Raw genomic sequence first — 17,793 nt, forward strand, 5'->3', positions numbered from 1 at the left:
GTCTTTCATGTTTCCTAGGGAAGTGCCCGACAGGGTGGCACCACTACGAGGGCACGGCCAGCTGCTACCGAGTCTACCTGAGCGGGGAGAACTACTGGGATGCTGCACAGACCTGCCAGCGCGTGAACGGGTCCCTCGCCACCTTCTCCACTGACCAGGAGCTGCGCTTCGTCCTGACCCAGGAATGGGACCAGCCCGAGCGGAGCTTCGCGTGGCAGGACCAGCACAAGTGAGTCCGGGGTGGGGTCCGGGGCCTGTGGAGTGCCAAGGCCTGCCTAGCATGATGGCCTCCAGGACGTAGCCTCTGGCAGCCCGCAGCAGCCCCGCCCCCTGGAAGCAAATGGAGATGGGGGTTTAGGGTAGGTGTTGCGACGGGGCAGGGTCTCTCAGAGGGGCAGGGATGGGCTGCCACCTTGTGTCACCTTGAGCCAGTCCTTTTCGTTGGTCCCCCTGTGTGGGTTCTGCTGCAACTGCAGGGGTTCTGGGCCTGTGTCAGGAAGGGCTGCTCCACATGGGGCTTCGTAGGCCTGGTTCGCGGGCCATGCAGGTAGGTGGGGCGATCCTTCTGAGAAAGTGGGCTCTGCCAGGCCCGTGCTCAGTGCCTTCCATGGGCCCACTCGTTCAGTCCCCCAGACACCACAGGGCCCAGGGTGGTGACCAGGGCACGTATTAACTGGGGTGTGCCAGGTTCCAACCCAGGCAGTCTGGCTCCGGACCTGGCCTAGACCCCCAGGCTCCACAGCATCAGAGAGCAAGTGTGGAAACTGGCCAACTGCCGGCCTCTCCCAGGCCCAGCATTCAGGGGGCTTTGTTCTGGGGTCAGATGTGTGCTGAGGACCCCTTCCACACTGCCGGGGCCAGCAGTGGATCACAGGGTCACCATACTGCCAGTGCTCCCTCCGCACGATGGCAAAGGCTGCCACACTGCCATAGGAACGCAGTGACCGTGGCAGGTGGAGGCTCCACCGTTATGCCCTGTGAGCTTGGCAAATCACCAAAGTGAGAAAGATAACTCCCAGCTCGCTGGGTGGTTGAGTCCTTGGAAAAGGGAGGGGTGGGAATGTGCCCTCAGGATGGGCACATGCATGGTGGGGGCTGGAGGGGCAGAGTGGCACCCACAGCAGCTGGGGACCCACTGATGGACATCTCCAGAGCTGGGAGGCTGCGGTCGGGAGCACCTGCTGGGTGGGAGGCTCCAAGGGAGGCAGTGTGTGCTCATAGGGGTTGTCTTTTATTGAGGTGTAATTCACATGCCATAAAACTCACCCCTCAGAGCATACTACTCTTTGGTTTTAGTGTATTCACAGGTTTGTGTCCACCAAGAACTAAATTGATTTTACTTAGAATGTAAAAGCTTTATTGGTTCAGCTAATAAGAAGAGTCTTGGCAGGAGTCACCCGAGATAAAAACTTTTTCTGACTAGTGAGTTTATTATTTAGAATTTTAATGCATTTTATTAAAACTAAGTATCAAAACTTTCAAAAATCATTAATGCCTTTGAAGCTCAATATTTTAAAGGTCAATGTAACTATTAAAAATGCACACATTCAGGGACTTCCCTGGTGGCACAGTGGTTAAGAAGCCACCTACCAATGCAGGGGACACAGGTTCGAGCCCTGGTCCGGGAAGATCCCACATGCCGTGAAGCAGCTAAGCCCATGTGCCACAACTACTGAGCCTGTGCTCTAGAGTCTGTGAGCCACAACTACTGAGCCCCCGTGCCACAACTACTGAAGCCCTCGCACCTAGAGCCCGTGCTCTGCAACAAGAGAAGCCACCACAACGAGAAGCCTGCGCACTGGAATGAAGAGTAGCCTCTGCTCTCTGCAACTACAGAAAGGCTGCACACAGCAACGAAGACCCAATGCAGCCAAAAATAAATAAATAAATAAGTTTATTTTTTAAAAAAAAACATGCACACAGTGGTGCCTGCTTCCCCCTGTCCCACTGAGGTCTCCTGCGATCTGTCTTCCTGCAGGTTGTGGGTCGGCTACCAGTACGTCATCACTGGCCGGAACCGCTCCTTAGAAGGTCACTGGGAGGTGGCATTCAAAGGTAAGGCTTCCTGGTCCTTCAGAAGAGTTGTTGGGCTTGAACCTGGGGGGCGTCATCCTGACAAGGGCGACTATTGCTAAGCTCTCCACTCCAACCTTCTCCCACCCGGGTGCCCGGTGCGGGGCTGTGTGGAGGATTGGGCCCCACACCCGGGGAGGCTGTGATGGCCCAGCCCCGGTCAGGCCCTTCCGCCAGACCCAGGTGGGGCTTGGCCTCCTCCAGAACCTGTGGTGGCTTCTGCCTTGGCCATTTCTAGACTGTCCACCCTCGTTTCAAAGTCCACAACTTTAATTGGAGCATAAAAATGAGCAGAGTGTGCAGCGGACATGAACTCAGGCCAGAGAGGGAGGGACAGGCTTCCTAGAACAGGGAAGGTCAGAGTTAGGGTCCAAAACATCCTAGAACCGTCAGGCAGGTGGAATTAAAATAGATTATGTGAGTGTGAGCATGCATGTGTGAGCGTACATGTGTGTTGCTTTAACTACCGAGGTGACGTCAGGAGCCATGTGAGCAGCTGCGTTCCCACCCGCCCGTGGTCACCCCTCCTATCCCATTGCCCGGGTGCTGGCAGGTTCCTCCACCTGCCACCCGAGCCACAGGCCTTGCCCTGTCCCTCCTTGGGCCTCTCCTGTTAGGCTGCTCCTTGGGCCTCTGGCTTGAGCTTGGGGCCAGTTCCTTTTCCCAAACACATCCCAGTCCTGCTGTTGATGTGTCTCTGAGGACAAGTGAGGGCTGGTGAGCCTGGGGATCCCGGGCTGCTTGCTCTGTCACCTCCCTGTGGAAAGTGAAGGGACGTTGCACTCGGGCAGAGCTCACTTGTCTCCCAGCCTGGGGGACCTTGTGGCAGGTGGGCGGCCGTGTCTCCACACAGACCGGTCAGGGCCCCGGGCAGTGGCTTCCCCCCGAGTGGCCCCCCCTCAGTCCTCAAAGGTCCTGCTGGAGCATCCCTGACCTGTACTCCTGGAGTGTGAGTGCCTGTTCCTATTTCCCGGTGGAGTAGTTGATTCGGAAATGGCCATTAGGTTTCCAGGCTCAAGAGTCATAGCATGCCTGCAGAGGATCATTCTAGTAGGTTCTCACCTGCCCTAATCCCAGCTCTTGGGGTGAATCCCTAACCCCAGTAGAGGGTGCCAGCCTTTAGGACAGTGCGGATACTCCTGGGCACACTTGTGGTCCTGACACTGTGGTCGAAGAGAGTCCACAGCTTCTCACTGGCTGAGTCCCTCTGAGGAGGAAGGGGCGTCTTTCTCCTTCCTGTGGGCACTGCCGTCCTTGCAGGGCCTCTGACGTTGTAGTAACGTTTCTAAGTGTGCCTGCCTCCCTGCTCCCTGGCCTGCTGCCATCATGCTGTGACGCTGTCTGTCCCGCAGGCTCCTCAGAGGTGCTTCTGCCCCCGGACCCCATCTTCGCGGCGGCCACGTCAGAGGGTGACGGTGTGTTCTGCGCGCAGCTGCAATGCTTCCACTTCCCCACGCTCCGCCACCACGACCTGCATAGCTGGCATGCTGAGAGCTGCCACGACAAGTCCTCGTTTCTGTGTAAAAGAAGTAAGCGCACATCTGATGCAGGCGGGCATCCCGTTTGGCCCTGTAGGCTGGGCCCCAGTGTCATCCCTGAGCCCTCATCTCCCCCCAGGACAGAGGCCCTGCCCACCCCGTGTCGTTAGGAGTTGGGATGACGGTGGTGACCAGAGGACCTGCCACATCTCGTGGTGTCCTGGAGCCTCGGACTCTCTTAGTCACCTCCCCCTGCTCTCCGCGGGTCCTCCAGAGGCCCTCACTCTGCTTCTCTGTCAGCCCCATCTGGGCCACTGCCCTCCAGCCTGTGGTGTCAGGTCTGTTCTGGGCCCTCTGCCAGCTCGCTCGCCCACATTCCACATTGAGGTTCTTCCAGCCTCAGGGCCATGCTGTGATTGTGCAGCCCGAGGGCAGGGCTCCCTCATCTGTCCCCTCTGGGAACCATCCCTGCCTTCGCTGCTGATTTGTCGTGGGTCAGGATTTCACAGGGGCCAGAGCCTGGTTTTGGACTTGGCCGTTGGTCAGTCCTTGCACGGGCACCATCTCATCACATTTATAGGAGCTTCGTGACAAGTCCTCCCAGTTGGTGGGCTCCTCTTCTGTCCTCAGCCATCGTGTTGCCTGTTCTGGACCTTTTCCTCTTCTGTATGAATTTGGGGATCAGTTTTCTGAACTCCCTTATTAATTGTCTATTAGAGAATAGACTTTCTGTTTAGACATTTTTGTGTTTTCTTTCAAATCTTTTTTCTCTTTTAAAACTTCTTTACTTTTTTTTCCTGGTGTTTCTTTTCTTGCAGCTTCACTTAGAAGTGGTAATAGTAAGCATTCTTATCTTCCCAACCCAAAAGGGATGGCTTTTAGTGTTTCAGCATTAAATGTAAGATTTTCTCTAGGACTTAGAAAACCAGATACCTTTATGAGGCTAAGGAAGTACCCATCTAGTCCTTGTTTGCTGGGAAGTTTTACATTACAAAAATGTATTGATTTTTATATTAATCCTTTTTCTGCATTTATTGGGAGTGTGTGGTGTTTCTTCTTTACTGTTTTACATTACTGCTTTGTTTATATTACGTGATTTTATCATTTACTCTTTCACATTAATAGATTTTCTCATTTTGAACCGTCCTCCTGGTTTTTGTATGTTTATTGCCAGCTTTGGTTTGCTGATATTTTATTTAGGATTTTTGAAACTGCTTTAAGAAGTGAGCTTAGCCTGTTACTATCATTCCTTTTCCACGTGCTCCTTGAATAGTTTTTGTTATCACATTTATATTAGGTTTATGAAATGAGCTGGGAAGCATTCTCTTTTACCAGCCTCTAAGTCAGTTTGTACTAGTTGGTTATAATCTTGACCTTGTTTGATAGACCAACCTTATAGGAGCATCTGGGCCCAGGGGCTAGGGAACTTTCTAACTTGTTACTTAGATATCATTCCACACTTAGGGAAAAGTTACTAGAATGATAAGGAACTTCCTGTCATACGCCTTCTACACAGAATCACCAGTTATTTATATTGTGCCACATTTGCTTTATCATTCTCTCTTTGACTATTTTTCCTAAATCTTTTGAGAGTAAATTAGAGATACTGTTCCCTTGAGGCCTAAATACTCAGTGCGTATTTCTAAGAAAAACAGCATGTTCTTATATAACCACAGCACAATTATCCAAACAAGGACGTTTGATCTAGATGCAATACTGCACAATAAATACTACACAACAAACACCGCACAACAGTCTGCAATTTATTCTGGTGTTCTCAGTTGTTTCAATAACGTGCTTTACGGGTTTTCTTTTTCTTGGCCCAGGATCCAGTTCAGAATCATGCATTGCACTTAGTTGTGGTGTCTCTTTAATTTCCTTTTGGTCTTTCTGTTTGAGTAATTTCTATAGACCTGGCTTCAAGTTTACTAATTCTTTCCTTGGCTGTGTTGAGTCTACTTGTGAACCCACTGATGGCTTTCTTCATCTCTTTTTTTTTTAACATTTCATTTCTAGCATTTCTGTTTGATTCTTACGGTTTCTCTCTGCTGAATTTCCCATCTTGTATGTTGTCAACTTTTCCACTAGAGGTTTTCGCATATTAATCCTACTTGTGTTAAATTTTCTGTGTGTTACTTCCTTCTTCTGTGTCATATCCTTGATGATCGTGTTGTCTCTGGAGTTTGGTATTTCCTTCTGGTTTGTCGTGTGCCTTGTCATATTTTGTTGAAAGTCAGCGCCTTGTATAGGACAGTGGAGGGGAGTCCAGTCATTTTGGTGCCTGGAAATAGGCTGGCCTTTCTTCTGTGTGCCTTGGGTATAGTGGGTGGAGGGGTCTGTCTCAGCAGGAGTCAGACTGGGCTGTGGCTACCTTTATGCATCTTGTTTGCTACAGGGCTCTTCTTAGTGTCTGTTCCAGCCTCTGCTTTAGGTTTTCCCTTTGGGCCCCTCTTCAGGGCATCTGTCCTCAAGGCCTCCCGGCGGCGTGGGCTCCTCAAGTGCTTCCCCACCTCCAGCTGGGGTTGTGGAGCCAGCAAGGGGCTTTTCAGCGGTGCCATGATGGCTCCAGGTGTGCTCGGATTGGATGTGGTTGGTGTGGGAAGCTGGAGTGGGCTGGCTAGAAGCCAGCCCATCCCTAACCACTTAAAATCACTAACACTTCTAAAGTTTTTTCATTTCAATAGTGTTGTATAAATTGAACCATATTGCTATGCATCCTTTGGGGATTGGCTCTCTGCCAGCACAGTTCCAAGTTGTTACATGTGTGTCTTGTCAGTACTTTGTTCCTTTTTATTGCTGAGTAGCATTTAACCAGTCACTCACCTGTTGAAGGACAACTGAGCTGATTCCAGTTTTTTTTTTTTTTTTTTTTAATATTTATTTATTTATTTATTTATGGCTGTGTTGGGTCTTCGTTTCTGTGCGAGGGCTTTCTCTAGTTGCGGCGAGCGGGGGCCACTCTTCATCGCGATGCGCGGGCCTCTCACTATCGCGGCCTCTCTTGTTGCGGAGCACAGGCTCCAGACGCGCAGGCTCAGTAGTTGTGGCTCACGGGCCTAGTTGCTCCACGGCATGTGGGATCTTCCCGGACCAGGGCTTGAACCCATGTCCCCTGCATTGGCAGGCAGATTCTTAACCACTGTGCCACCAGGGAAGCCCCTGATTCCAGTTTTTGACTGTTACAGTTAAAGCTGCCATAAACATGTGCACACAGGTTTTTCTGTGAATGTAAGTTTTCCCTTCTCTGGGATAAATGCACAGGATTGCAGTTGCTGGGTTGTATGATAGTTGCATGTTTCATTGTTTATGAAACTAGTGAACTTTTTCAGAGTGTTTACATTCCCACCAGCCATGTAAGAGTGACCCAGTTTTCTCCACATCGTGGCCAGCACTTGTGATTTTCACTATTTTTAATTTTTAGCCATTCTGATAGGTATGTAGTACTATCTCATGGTTTTAATTTGCATTTCCCTGAGGCTAATGATGTTAAACCTTTCCGTGTGCTTATTTGTATATTTTCTTTGGTGAAATATCTGTCCATGTCATTTGTCCATTTTCTAGTTGGATTGTTTGGGTTTTCTACTGTTGAGTTTTCAGAGTTCTTTATGTATTGTAGGTTCTAGTTCTTTGGCAGATGAGTTTTTTACAGGTACTTTTTCCTATTCTGTAGCTTGTCTTCATCCTCTTCACATGGGCTTTAACAGAACAAAGGTTTTTAGTTTTGCTGAAGTCCAGTTTAACAATTCTTCCTTCTATGGGTCACTCTTTTGGTGTCAGGTCTGAAAACTCTTTGCCTAGCCTTACATTCTGAAGAGTTTACCCTGTGTTGTGTTCTAAAAGTTTTATAGTTTGTATTTTACATTTGAGTCTATAATCCATTTTGAGTTAATTTTTTAATAAGGTGTGAGAATTAGGTCAAGCTTCATTTTTTTGCTGTGGATGTCCAGTTGCTCCGGCACTGTTTGTTGAAAAGCTGTCTTGCCTTCATTGCATTTTGTGCCATTGTCAAAACTTAGTCAAGCATGTTTGTGTGGGTATATTTCTGGGTTCTCTATTCTGTTCCATTGAACCTTCTGCATTACCACACTGTCTTGATTACTGTAGCTGTATAATCAGTGTTGAAATCAGGAAGTGGTTCCTCCTACCTTATTCTTCTAGGTCAGGATGGTTTTAGCTGTTCTAGAGCCTGTGTCTTTTCTACCTAAATTTTAGAATAAGCTTATCTGTCTATAAAAACCTTGCTGGGATTTAGATAAGAAGTGCATTAAACCTATATAGGTCAATCTGGGGAGATGTACATCTTTACAATGTTGAATCTTCCAATGCACGAACATGGTATGTCTCTCCATTTACTTAGATATTCTTTTATTTCTTTCATGAGCATTATGTATTAGTTAATGCTCATTGCTTTTATGCCCTTTCAATGGGCAGAGCTAAGACGTGTGTGTGTGTGTGTGTGTGTGTGTGTGTGTGTGTGTGTGTGTGTGTGTATGTGTGTATACATGTGCGATTTTTAATACTGATTTAGTTCCTTTAATGGCTATAGGCGTATTCACATCTCCTAGTTTTCTTGAGTCAGTTTCGGTAAGTCATGTGTATCTAGGGCATTGCCCATGTAATCTAATCTAAATAATAGCTTATGATTTTTTTGAAGCATTTGTATGTCTGTCATTGTGCTCTCCTTTTGTTTCTTGATATCATTTACGTACTCTTCCTTTTTCTTGATCAGTCTCACTGGAGGTTTGCCTCTTTGATTCATCTTTATGAACTCCCGGCCACAGGGTTTTTATACATCTGGTAGCTCAGGCTTGTTGGTGCTCTTGCTCAGATCTTTTTTGGCTGCATGATACATCAGTTTTTGAAAGAGACATGTTATAATCTCTCACTATGGTTGTTGATTCATCCATTTTTCCTTGATACTCTCTAATTTTAGCTTTATCTTTCTTGAGATCATGTTGTTAGGGACATAAGCCATTATAATTATTATATCTTCCTGGTGAGTTGAACCTTTCAATCATTAATCGAACCTTTTTTACCCATAGTAGTTTTTGTTTGTTTTACTTAAAGTCTCCTTCTTTTCCAGTGGTAGCTGTAAAATGGTGTTCCCCTGACCCCTCCTCAGGCTTGATTAATTTGCTATAACAGCTCACAGAACTCAGGAAACCTGTCTACCCACTAGATTACTGATTTATTGTGATGAGGAGACACATAAGGCGAGGTCCCCAATGAAGGAGTTCTGTTCTTGGGGAGCTTGGTGCCCAGCACAGCAGCCTGCAGAATGGTCTGGTTCCGTGTCATGGAAGCTTTCCAAAAAGGCCAGAAAGCTGTCCTTTTGGGTTTTTATGGAGGCTTCATTACATAGGCATGATTGATTAAATCGGCCGTTGATGATTGATTCAACCTCCACCCGCCCCTACCCACCCCTTCCCCAGAAATCAAGGGATGGGAACCGAAAGTTCCAACCCTCTGATCACAGGGTCGGTCCTCCTGTCAACCAGATTCCAAAAGTCACTTCATCACAGAACAAAAGACTCCTGTATCACTCTCTGCACTTCGGAAATTCCAAGCATTTGTGAGCCAGGAACTGTGGGCGAAGACCAAATGTATATGAGAAGTGTATGTTGGTCATCTGAATGACCAAATATATGTTTCTTCTAAATCACACTGTCACATACTTCTGTGAAACTCCGTTCTCTTTTCCTCTGTTTGCCGCATGAGTACTGTATACATTAGATCTCTTAGTGTTAAAAACCCAACACTGCACAGTTGTAATTGCTTTACCATCTGCAGCCGTTTCCTTTGCCCACTGCAGCTTTGCTTCCACACACCTCTTTCACTGTCACTGGCACATACATTCCAGGTATATTACCTTTCCATATGTTATGGGCCCAGCACTACACTATAGATATATTATTTTATACAACTGCCTTTTAATTAAGTTGAGAGAATAAAGGAGGAAAAAATATGCATTTATACTGTCTTATAATTACATAATCGCCTTTTCTAGTGCTTTTTGGCTTTTTGTATGGATTCAGATTACTCTCTGAAGGTCACCTGCTTTTTGCTGCAGAGCTTCCTTTGGTGTTTCTTATCCTGGGAGTCAGAAAGCACAAGTTCTCTCAGATTTTGTTTACCCGGGAAAGTCTTCATTTTTGAAAGACAGCTTTGCTGGATGGAGAACTCTTGGTTGACAGCTTTTCCTTTGAGCACTTAGAATTCATTATCCCACCGCCTTCTGGCCTCTTGGCAGGAAATCTTACTGGGGTTCACAATAAGTATTGTGTCATTTTTTCTTGCTCTTTTTAAGGTTTCCGTCCTCTCTGACTTCCCGCTTTCTCCCTGTGCCATGTCTGTTCTTTGTGTTTATCCTACTTGAAGTCCGTTGAGCTTCCTAGATGTGCAGGATTCTGCTTTGCAGCGAATGTGGGCGTTTTTGTCCGTTGTGTCTCCACATGGTTTTCCTGCATCTCCAAGGGCTCTGCTCATTTTCTTCATCCTTCCTCCCTCTGTTTGAGCAGGAACACTTTTATGTAGGTTTCTTGCCCTGCACACTCCTGATCATGTGGGTCACACAGATTTGACTCCAGTCAAGTGTGGCACAGACCCGAGGTGTGGCATCTTCTGCGAGTTTTCCTAGATGTCCCTACCCCACTGAGAGACCAGAACATCTCCTCCTCGTGTCCTTGAAGAGAACCACACCCCTGCCTCAGCCCTCATGCCCAGCATTGGGCGTGTCTCCTACCCGCTTCAGGGCCTGCGCCTTCACCCCCTCTTGTCTCACACCAGCAGTTCTTCCTCCTCTGGTACCAGTCGGCTTTGTGCGAATTCACTGTGTGTCTCAGTTCCAGTGGACCGTCTCCGAAGGCTCATTTGAGATACATTCTGATGCTAAAAGGGCTGATACTCATGATACCTGCATTTTATAATGGAGGGAATCTCACATGTAATGCGCTTAGGCACTTGAAAGCAAGCGTTTCTCCCCGGGCTCTCTGTCCCTGCTGTCTGCTCGTGGCCAGGTATGCTGAGCAACATGTTGTCCTGACAGTGTGCCAGGCGGTCTCTCAGCCCCTCCCTGTGACCACGGGCAGACCCACCACCCTGGAAGGGGGTGCTTCAGGTCCATCTTGCCAACTCCTCTGCTGTCATGTTGGCCCAGGCCCGGGTGGGGAGTCAGGGCTCCTCTGGCTGGTGACCCACATATCTCTTCCTATTGCAGGTCAGACATGTGTCGACATCAAGGACAACGTTGTGGATGAAGGGTTCTACTTCACCCCCAAAGGGGACGATCCGTGCCTGAGCTGCACCTGTCACAGAGGGGAGCCCGAGATGTGCGTAGCTGCCCTGTGCGAGCGGCCCCAGGGCTGCCAGCAGTACCGCAAGGACCCTAAGGAGTGCTGCAAGTTCATGTGCCTGGACCCAGGTGAGATGGCAAGCTCGGCCTTGCGTGGGGCTGCGTGTTCACATGGCAGCTGTGACCAAGGGCTGTAGGCCTGTCTTCTCTCCTGGTTACACTCAGAACTGGCTTCCGTCGTGGTCCCCATTGGAGCTCTTCCTGTTTCTGAGTGTGGTGACGTGGAAGGTGATGACAGTTTCTGTTGCTTGCCATTATCAGTCTTTACTGTTAGAATATTTAAGAAAAAGATTAAATATTACCCACAGTTTTGACATAAAACTCCTCCCCACTCGGTGGTGACTCACGGTGGACGCCAGGGGCCATGTGGTCTCTGGGTGACCCTCCTCCTTCCACTGCTGATAAAAGAGCAGCGGGTGGGACTGTCCTTTCAGCCCTTAGCACAGCAACTCACGCACCTGATTGTTCTCCATGCCAGAGCAGCTGGCATCTCCCTGTGAATTCATGACCTCAAGAGAAATGTAAATCAGAAGCATGAATTTCAATGTGAGCGACACGGGCTTGTGGGCCCCACAGCGGACGGCTTGGGCAGGACCTATGGAGGGAAGCTGGAGCCACATGTGAGGGCCACACACCGAGAGCCGTCCTGCTCCCCAGGGCCATCAGGGCAAGCCAGACAGCGTCAGGCTGGCTGAGGCTCGGCGGGCCGGGTGCTCTGGCGTGTATCCCAAACCTGTGTGGCTGGCTGTGGTGCATGCAGAGGCCATGTTTGCGAGGAGCCAGCAGGGGACATGGAGCTGGGGTGCGCTCAGGCCTCCCCATCCCACAGGGTAGATGGTACCCGCTACTGAAGGGCACATGCCTGCAGATGTCTGACAAGCCAGTTGGGTGCCTGCCAGGTCTCCTGCGCCCCAGCCACATCACTCCAGCCTCCAGCTTACTCACCTTCCACGGGAGTCAAATGCTGGCTTTCACAAGTCTCTTCACCAGGATTCCTGGTTCCGTTTCTCAGGAGTTGACTTCTGCTGCCTTGACTCTCTGTCCAGGCTCTGTAAGAATGACCAAACATATACAAGCGTGACTCATCTGTGGGCATGCATGGCCCGTGGAGCCCACCCAGCTCTGAGGACTTTTCAGCAGACCACGGCCTTCAGGGCATCTGGGCAGGATCAGAGCTGCCACAGGCCTCTCTCCAGTGCAGCCAGAATAGCCCAGTCAAGGCCTCACCCTGCCCCACACTGTGGCCTTGCTTCTGCAGCCTTCTGACTGCCTCCCAGGCCAAGCATCCTCTTCTGGGAACTGCCCACACTGCACCAAGGAAAGAGACACCAGGAAAATATCTCCTTCAACAAGGCTAGGACATCAGCTCTCACACCATGTTCGGGGTTGTATGGGAGGTCAAGGGCAATGTCAGAAAAGGCATCCAGACCAGAAGGGAAGAAATGAAATCATTTCTTGTTGTAGATGATGTGATTGTCTGCGTAGAAAATCCTAGAGGATCTACAAGAATGTTGCTAGAATTAATAAATGTGTTTAGTTTAGCAAGGTCTCCAGATACAAGGTCAATATGCAAAAATCCATTATGTTTATATATACTACCTGTAAAAAGTTGGAAATTGACATTTTTAAGAAAAGTACCATTTATTAGTAGCACCAAAAACCATGAAATACTTAGGTACAAATCTTACAAAATATGCACACCGTCTGTATGCTACAAATCGTTAAGACACTGATGAAAGAAATCAAGGGCATAAATGAAATAAAAGGTTCATGGATCAGAAGACTCAATATCACTAAAAGGTTAATTCTCCCCAAATTATCTATAGATTCTATACAGTACCGACCAAAATTCCAGCAGGGTTTTTTTTATAGACATTAACAAGTTGATTCTAAAATTTATGTGGAAAGGCAAAGGAATTAGAATAGCCAAACCGGTTTTTAAAAAGAACAAAGTTGGAGGATTCATAGCACCAGATATAAAACTTACTATATAGTCATAGTAATCAAAACTGTGATTTTTTAGCACAAGAATAGACACATAGGTCAGTGGAACAGAATAGAGAGTCTAGAAATAGTCTACACTTATGTGGTCAACTGCTGTTTAACAGAGGTACAAAGACAATTCAATGAAGAAAGGATAGTCTTTCAACAAATGGAGCTGGAACAATTGGACATCCATAAGCAAAACAAAAAATTAACCTTACACTACACTTCTTGCAAAATGGTCATACACCTATGTAAAACTTTAAATTATAAAATTTCTAGAAAAAAACATACGTTCTTTTATTTTTAGTTTTGGGATATAGTTGATTTACAATGCTTTAGTTTCAGGTGTACAGCGAAGTGAATCAGTTAGACATATACATATATCCACTCTTTTTTTAGATTCTTTCCCCATATAGGCCATTACAGAGTATTGAGTAGAGTTCCCTGTGCTACACAGTAGCGTCTTATTAGTTATCTATTTTATATATAGAGTAGTGTGTGTATGTCAATCCCAATCTCCCAATTTATCCCTCCCCCCAACATATGTTCTTTTAAAATTAAGTCTTTTAAAAGAAAACAGGAGAAAAATCTTTGTAACCTTGGGATATGCAACATTTTTAGATCAAAAGCATGGTCCACAAAAGAAACATTGATAAATTAGACTGCATCAAAATTGAAAACTTCTGCTCGTTGAAAGACCCTTAAAGAATTGAAAAGATAAACCACCAACAGAGAAACACAGATCGGACAAAGGTCTTGTATTCAGAGTATATAAAGAACTCTCAAAACTCAATAATAAGAGAACAAACCACCCTGTTAAAAAATGGGCAGAGGCTCTAAAATGACACTTGACCAGAGCAGATGCACGAAGTCAGCCAAGCACCTGAAAAGATGTTCAACGGTCATTCAGCTCATTCAGGAAACAAATCGATGCTGAGCAACGGCCTCTCCTTCCGTCCTGCGCTGGTGCCCGGGCTTGGGGCCGAGAGGTGTGAGGTGCTGGCTGTGCACCAGCCGGTAGCAGAGCCTGCATCAGGGACCAGGCACCCGCCTCCGATTCCTGCTGAGCTTCGGCTCCACCTGCTTCCTCCACAGAGACTGGATGCTGTCGTTGGCACCGAGCCCAGTGGGGCGCCAAGCTCCTCGTGGTGGCCTGGGGAGGCCTGGGCAGGCTTAGGCATCAGACCAACGGTCAGGCCAGCGGCCTCCGGGGCCCCTTCCATTCAGCAGTGTCTGCTGCAGCATTATGTGTCTTCTGTCGGGGCCCAGGGCTGGCCAGGGACCTGCAGCCTGGACCACAGCAGGCAGCCCCGCCTGGCACTGTCCGGACCCCATGGAGGGACCTGACATGTTGAGGGCCCCCGGGGGCCCCTGGCTGGCCTCTGCCCCCTGGGACAGTACTCTTTTCTTCATGTCTGACTGCTGGTACCTCTTCCTGGTGAGTACCGTGGATGACGGTCAGGGACCTTGGCCGTGTCCTTGGGCTTATTTTAGGACTGAGCAGGAATTAGTCATTGCAGAGGCCCGCTGCTTTAGTTACCCCCCGACCCTGGGGTCTCTGAGCTGGCCGCCAATTAACAGCAGCCCCGTGGGCTGACAGACCTCCTCCCGGACGGGGATGAAATGTTCCCTTGAGACCGGCATCAGAACAGCAGCTAATTAATGAGAGGATGTTTCCTTTCACACACTTACTCCAGTGTTGTCAGCAGTAAATGCAGCTTTGGGGGAAGCTTTCTGGCCCCATAGGAGGAGGGCCAGTATGAGCCTGGCCATCCAGTTGGCACCTGTGTTGGCTGTGAAGTGTCTCCTCAGGGCTGGCAGTTGGGGACTTGCCCATGTGGCTGTTGCAGAAGTGGGAGTGGACACAGAGGCTCCCATGGCTCAGGTCACTCCTGCCCAGTGAAGCTCCCTGGCCTCCATGCTGCGTCTGGAGGCAGGTGTTCCCAGATCCCCCTGGTTCCGATTCTGTGACTCGGCGGAAGTGGCAACCTCATGCAGGCGAGAGCCCTGGGAATGCCTGACACCGTTCTCTCCCTCTCTGCCTTGCACCAGCACCTCTCCTAGCAGCGCCCAACAAGCCTGGTGTGTGCCGGGCAGGTCAGGTCAGACCCTGAGCTAGTGGCCAGTGGGATGTTGAGTTGCATCCCCGGCCTCTGCCCACCAGGTGCCAGAAGTGCCTCCCCCGCCTGCTGTTGGGGACCGCCAAAGGTATCACCAGAAGCTGCCAGTGTCCCCGGGGGTGCAGAGTCACCCTGGTGAGGCCCCTGGACACGTGTGGTCAGAGGCACAGGGCCCTTAGCAGAGCGCCCTGCAGCTGCAGCCTCCACAAGCAGAGGACTTTGGGACGCTTGGCTGGTGGGGCGGGGTTGGTGCTCACCACGGAGCTGCTGCCCAGGCCCTAGGCCCCCACCGCTTCTGCCCCAAGACATCTGGGTGCAGGCCGGACTCTGGCACCCCAAGGAAGTTGCTGCGGGACCCTGGGCCTCCACCACGGAGCTGGCCCAGAGCAGGCCCTGCCCAGCCTTACTCGGGCGAGTGCTATGACCCGATGGGGAGAGGAGCGTGAGTTGGCGGCGGGGTTCCCGTGTGAACACTTTCTCCCTGGGTGACCCCTCTCCATCCTACGAGACCGTGAGTGTGCAGTTGAGTCCCTGGCGGTGGCCCCCAGGCTCCCCACCCACAGAGAGGGTGGGCAGGAGGGTGGGCGTGGGGAGGTCAGGAATCAGAATAGCCAATGCGTGTATGTTTAACTGAATCACTGTGCTGTACACCTGAAACTAACACAACATTGTTAATCAACTGTACTCCAATATAAAATAAAAAGGTAAAAAAAAAGAATCAGAACAGACACTGACAGGGCTGAGGGTAGACAGGGGCTGTAAACAGGGACTCGGGGGTCCAGGGGAAGCTGCACCTGCATCCTCTCCGGATCACCTGTGGGGTCCAGGTGACCCCAGCCTCCACATGTGAGCACTGCTGGGTGCAGGGGAGGGGCAGAGAGCTCTGGGCCCCCCGTAGGACTGAAGCCAAGCTCTGAACTCAGGCCACTGACACAGCCCTGCTGACCTCAGCTCCCCTGCATCAGGGAGGACCTGGGTGCTGCAGCCGGATGCACAGTCCTGCTCAGCACCCCGTCCAGCCCCGAGTGGCTTCCGGCGCTCAACCCCAGCAATGGGGGCGGGTGGGGAATGGGGTAGCGACAGAGCCTTCAGGAGGGGCTGAGGCCGGGCTGCGGCATCCCAGTGGCTGTGTGCGGGGCCTGGCACTAGGAGGGGTCAGGAGGTACACTGCCTGGGGGGCCAACCCCCCTCCTGAGAGCAGCTCTCCCCGTCCGCACAGACGGCAGCAGCCTGCTGGACTCCATGGCCAGTGGGATGCGTCTGATTGTGAGCTGTGTGTCCTCCTTCCTCATCCTGTCACTGCTGCTCTTCATGGTCCATCGGCTGCGCCAGAGGCGCCGGGAGCGCATTGAGTCCCTGATTGGAGCAAACCGTGAGTGCCCAGCCCTGCCTCCCACACAGTGGCTCGGTGGCGGTCCCAGGGCAGGGAGGAGGAAGACAGGGCTGCCCGGCAGCTGTGCCCTGCCTGCTCCTGCTCCCACTCCCAGGCTGAGCCACACGAGTGTGGTGGGAGGGGCGCCAGCCCTGGCCTCCCAGGGTGTGTGGGCACCTGCCGGGGCAGCCTGCCCGCTAAAGACGTTGGACACCCGTGGCTGGTGGCAGCTTAGGGAGCATGGTCCACCCTCCTCAGCCCACGTTCTCTGCCACAGCTTGTGCCTGCGTAGAGTTTCTGAGATTCCCCCTTGTCTCAGTGAGCAAGCCAGGAGGCTTCCCAGTCCCTGTGGGGAGGGGGGCTAAGGATCATGGTGACGAGGGACCACAGCTGCTGTGTTAGGGCCCCAGGGCCTCCGAGGGCACACGTGTCAGGTCTGAAGGCCCCGCATCACGGTGAGCCCTCCTGGAGATGGAGCTGCAGGGTGGGCAGCACGCCGAGGCCGTCGCGGGTCACGCCCAGATGCGCTGAGAGCCCGGGTTCTGCGGGCCGGAGCTGGTGGGTGGGTGGGTGGGGCTCCCAGTGTGGATGGCAGGTAGCAGCCGGGCACAGGCGTGTGACTGTCGGAGTGCGGGGTGCCCTGGGCCTGGACGTGGCAGGTCCAGCCCAGGAGTGATGGCTCCGGGCTTGTTTCTCTCTCCAACCGCCCAGTGCACCACTTCAACCTCGGCCGAAGGATCCCTGGCTTTGATTATGGCCCAGATGGGTTCGGCACAGGCCTCACACCGCTGCACCTCTCCGACGATGGGGAAGGCGGTACTTTCCATTTCCATGACCCTCCGCCTCCCTACACCGCGTACAAGTACCCGGACATCGACCAACCCGATGACCCGCCGCCACCCTACGAGGCCTCCATCAACCCGGACAGCATGTTCTACGACCCTGCAGGTGACCCCCAGGGCAAGGGAGCCATGGGTCACAACCAGTTGGCATGCGGGCCAAGGCCCTGTGGCCCCCCAACTTCTGCCCGGCCTTCTGCTTTTGCTTTGGTTTTCCCTTTAAGATGGTCCCACCGTCTGGGGTGGGCACACTCTTCCCAGGGTCGCAGGTGGCCACTGGCAGTGGTCTCCCTGCCCCTGCCTCCCTCCCGGGAACTCCTGTTAGTGAGCACCCCTCGGGGCCCCCTCAGCAGGGCCCTGTGGGGAGTGGGGTGCCCGGACGCTGGGCTGTCAGGCATGGTGCACGTGTGGTGAGCTGAGGAGACACCCCCTCGGCATGCCCTCCTGTCCAGCGGCCACTTGAGTCTGTTGTTCATCTGATACTATGGAAAATCATTCCTCACAGGTGAAGCAGAAAGAACAGCAGGTGTCCTGCCCATGGCCTGACCTGTCCCTGTCCCTGGTGTGCACGCAG

General features: G+C 51.0%; 1 protein-coding gene across 2 annotated transcripts in view; it reads left to right on the plus strand.

Moving 5' to 3' along the window:
* The window catches only part of DGCR2 (DiGeorge syndrome critical region gene 2), a 69,697-nt gene that overhangs the window by 48,416 nt on the left and 3,488 nt on the right, over window positions 1-17,793 (plus strand). For both annotated transcript variants that reach the window (XM_079941726.1, XM_079941727.1), the window contains 6 exons: window positions 19-229; window positions 1,979-2,055; window positions 3,426-3,602; window positions 10,768-10,971; window positions 16,228-16,380; window positions 17,092-17,328. In XM_079941726.1, coding sequence (XP_079797852.1) covers window positions 19-229; window positions 1,979-2,055; window positions 3,426-3,602; window positions 10,768-10,971; window positions 16,228-16,380; window positions 17,092-17,328 — 1,059 coding nt within the window. The remainder of the gene's footprint in view (window positions 1-18; window positions 230-1,978; window positions 2,056-3,425; window positions 3,603-10,767; window positions 10,972-16,227; window positions 16,381-17,091; window positions 17,329-17,793) is intronic.

The sequence above is a fragment of the Stenella coeruleoalba genome, assembly GCF_951394435.1.
Source record: "Stenella coeruleoalba genome assembly, chromosome: 14".
Classification (NCBI taxonomy): Eukaryota; Metazoa; Chordata; class Mammalia; order Artiodactyla; family Delphinidae; genus Stenella; species Stenella coeruleoalba.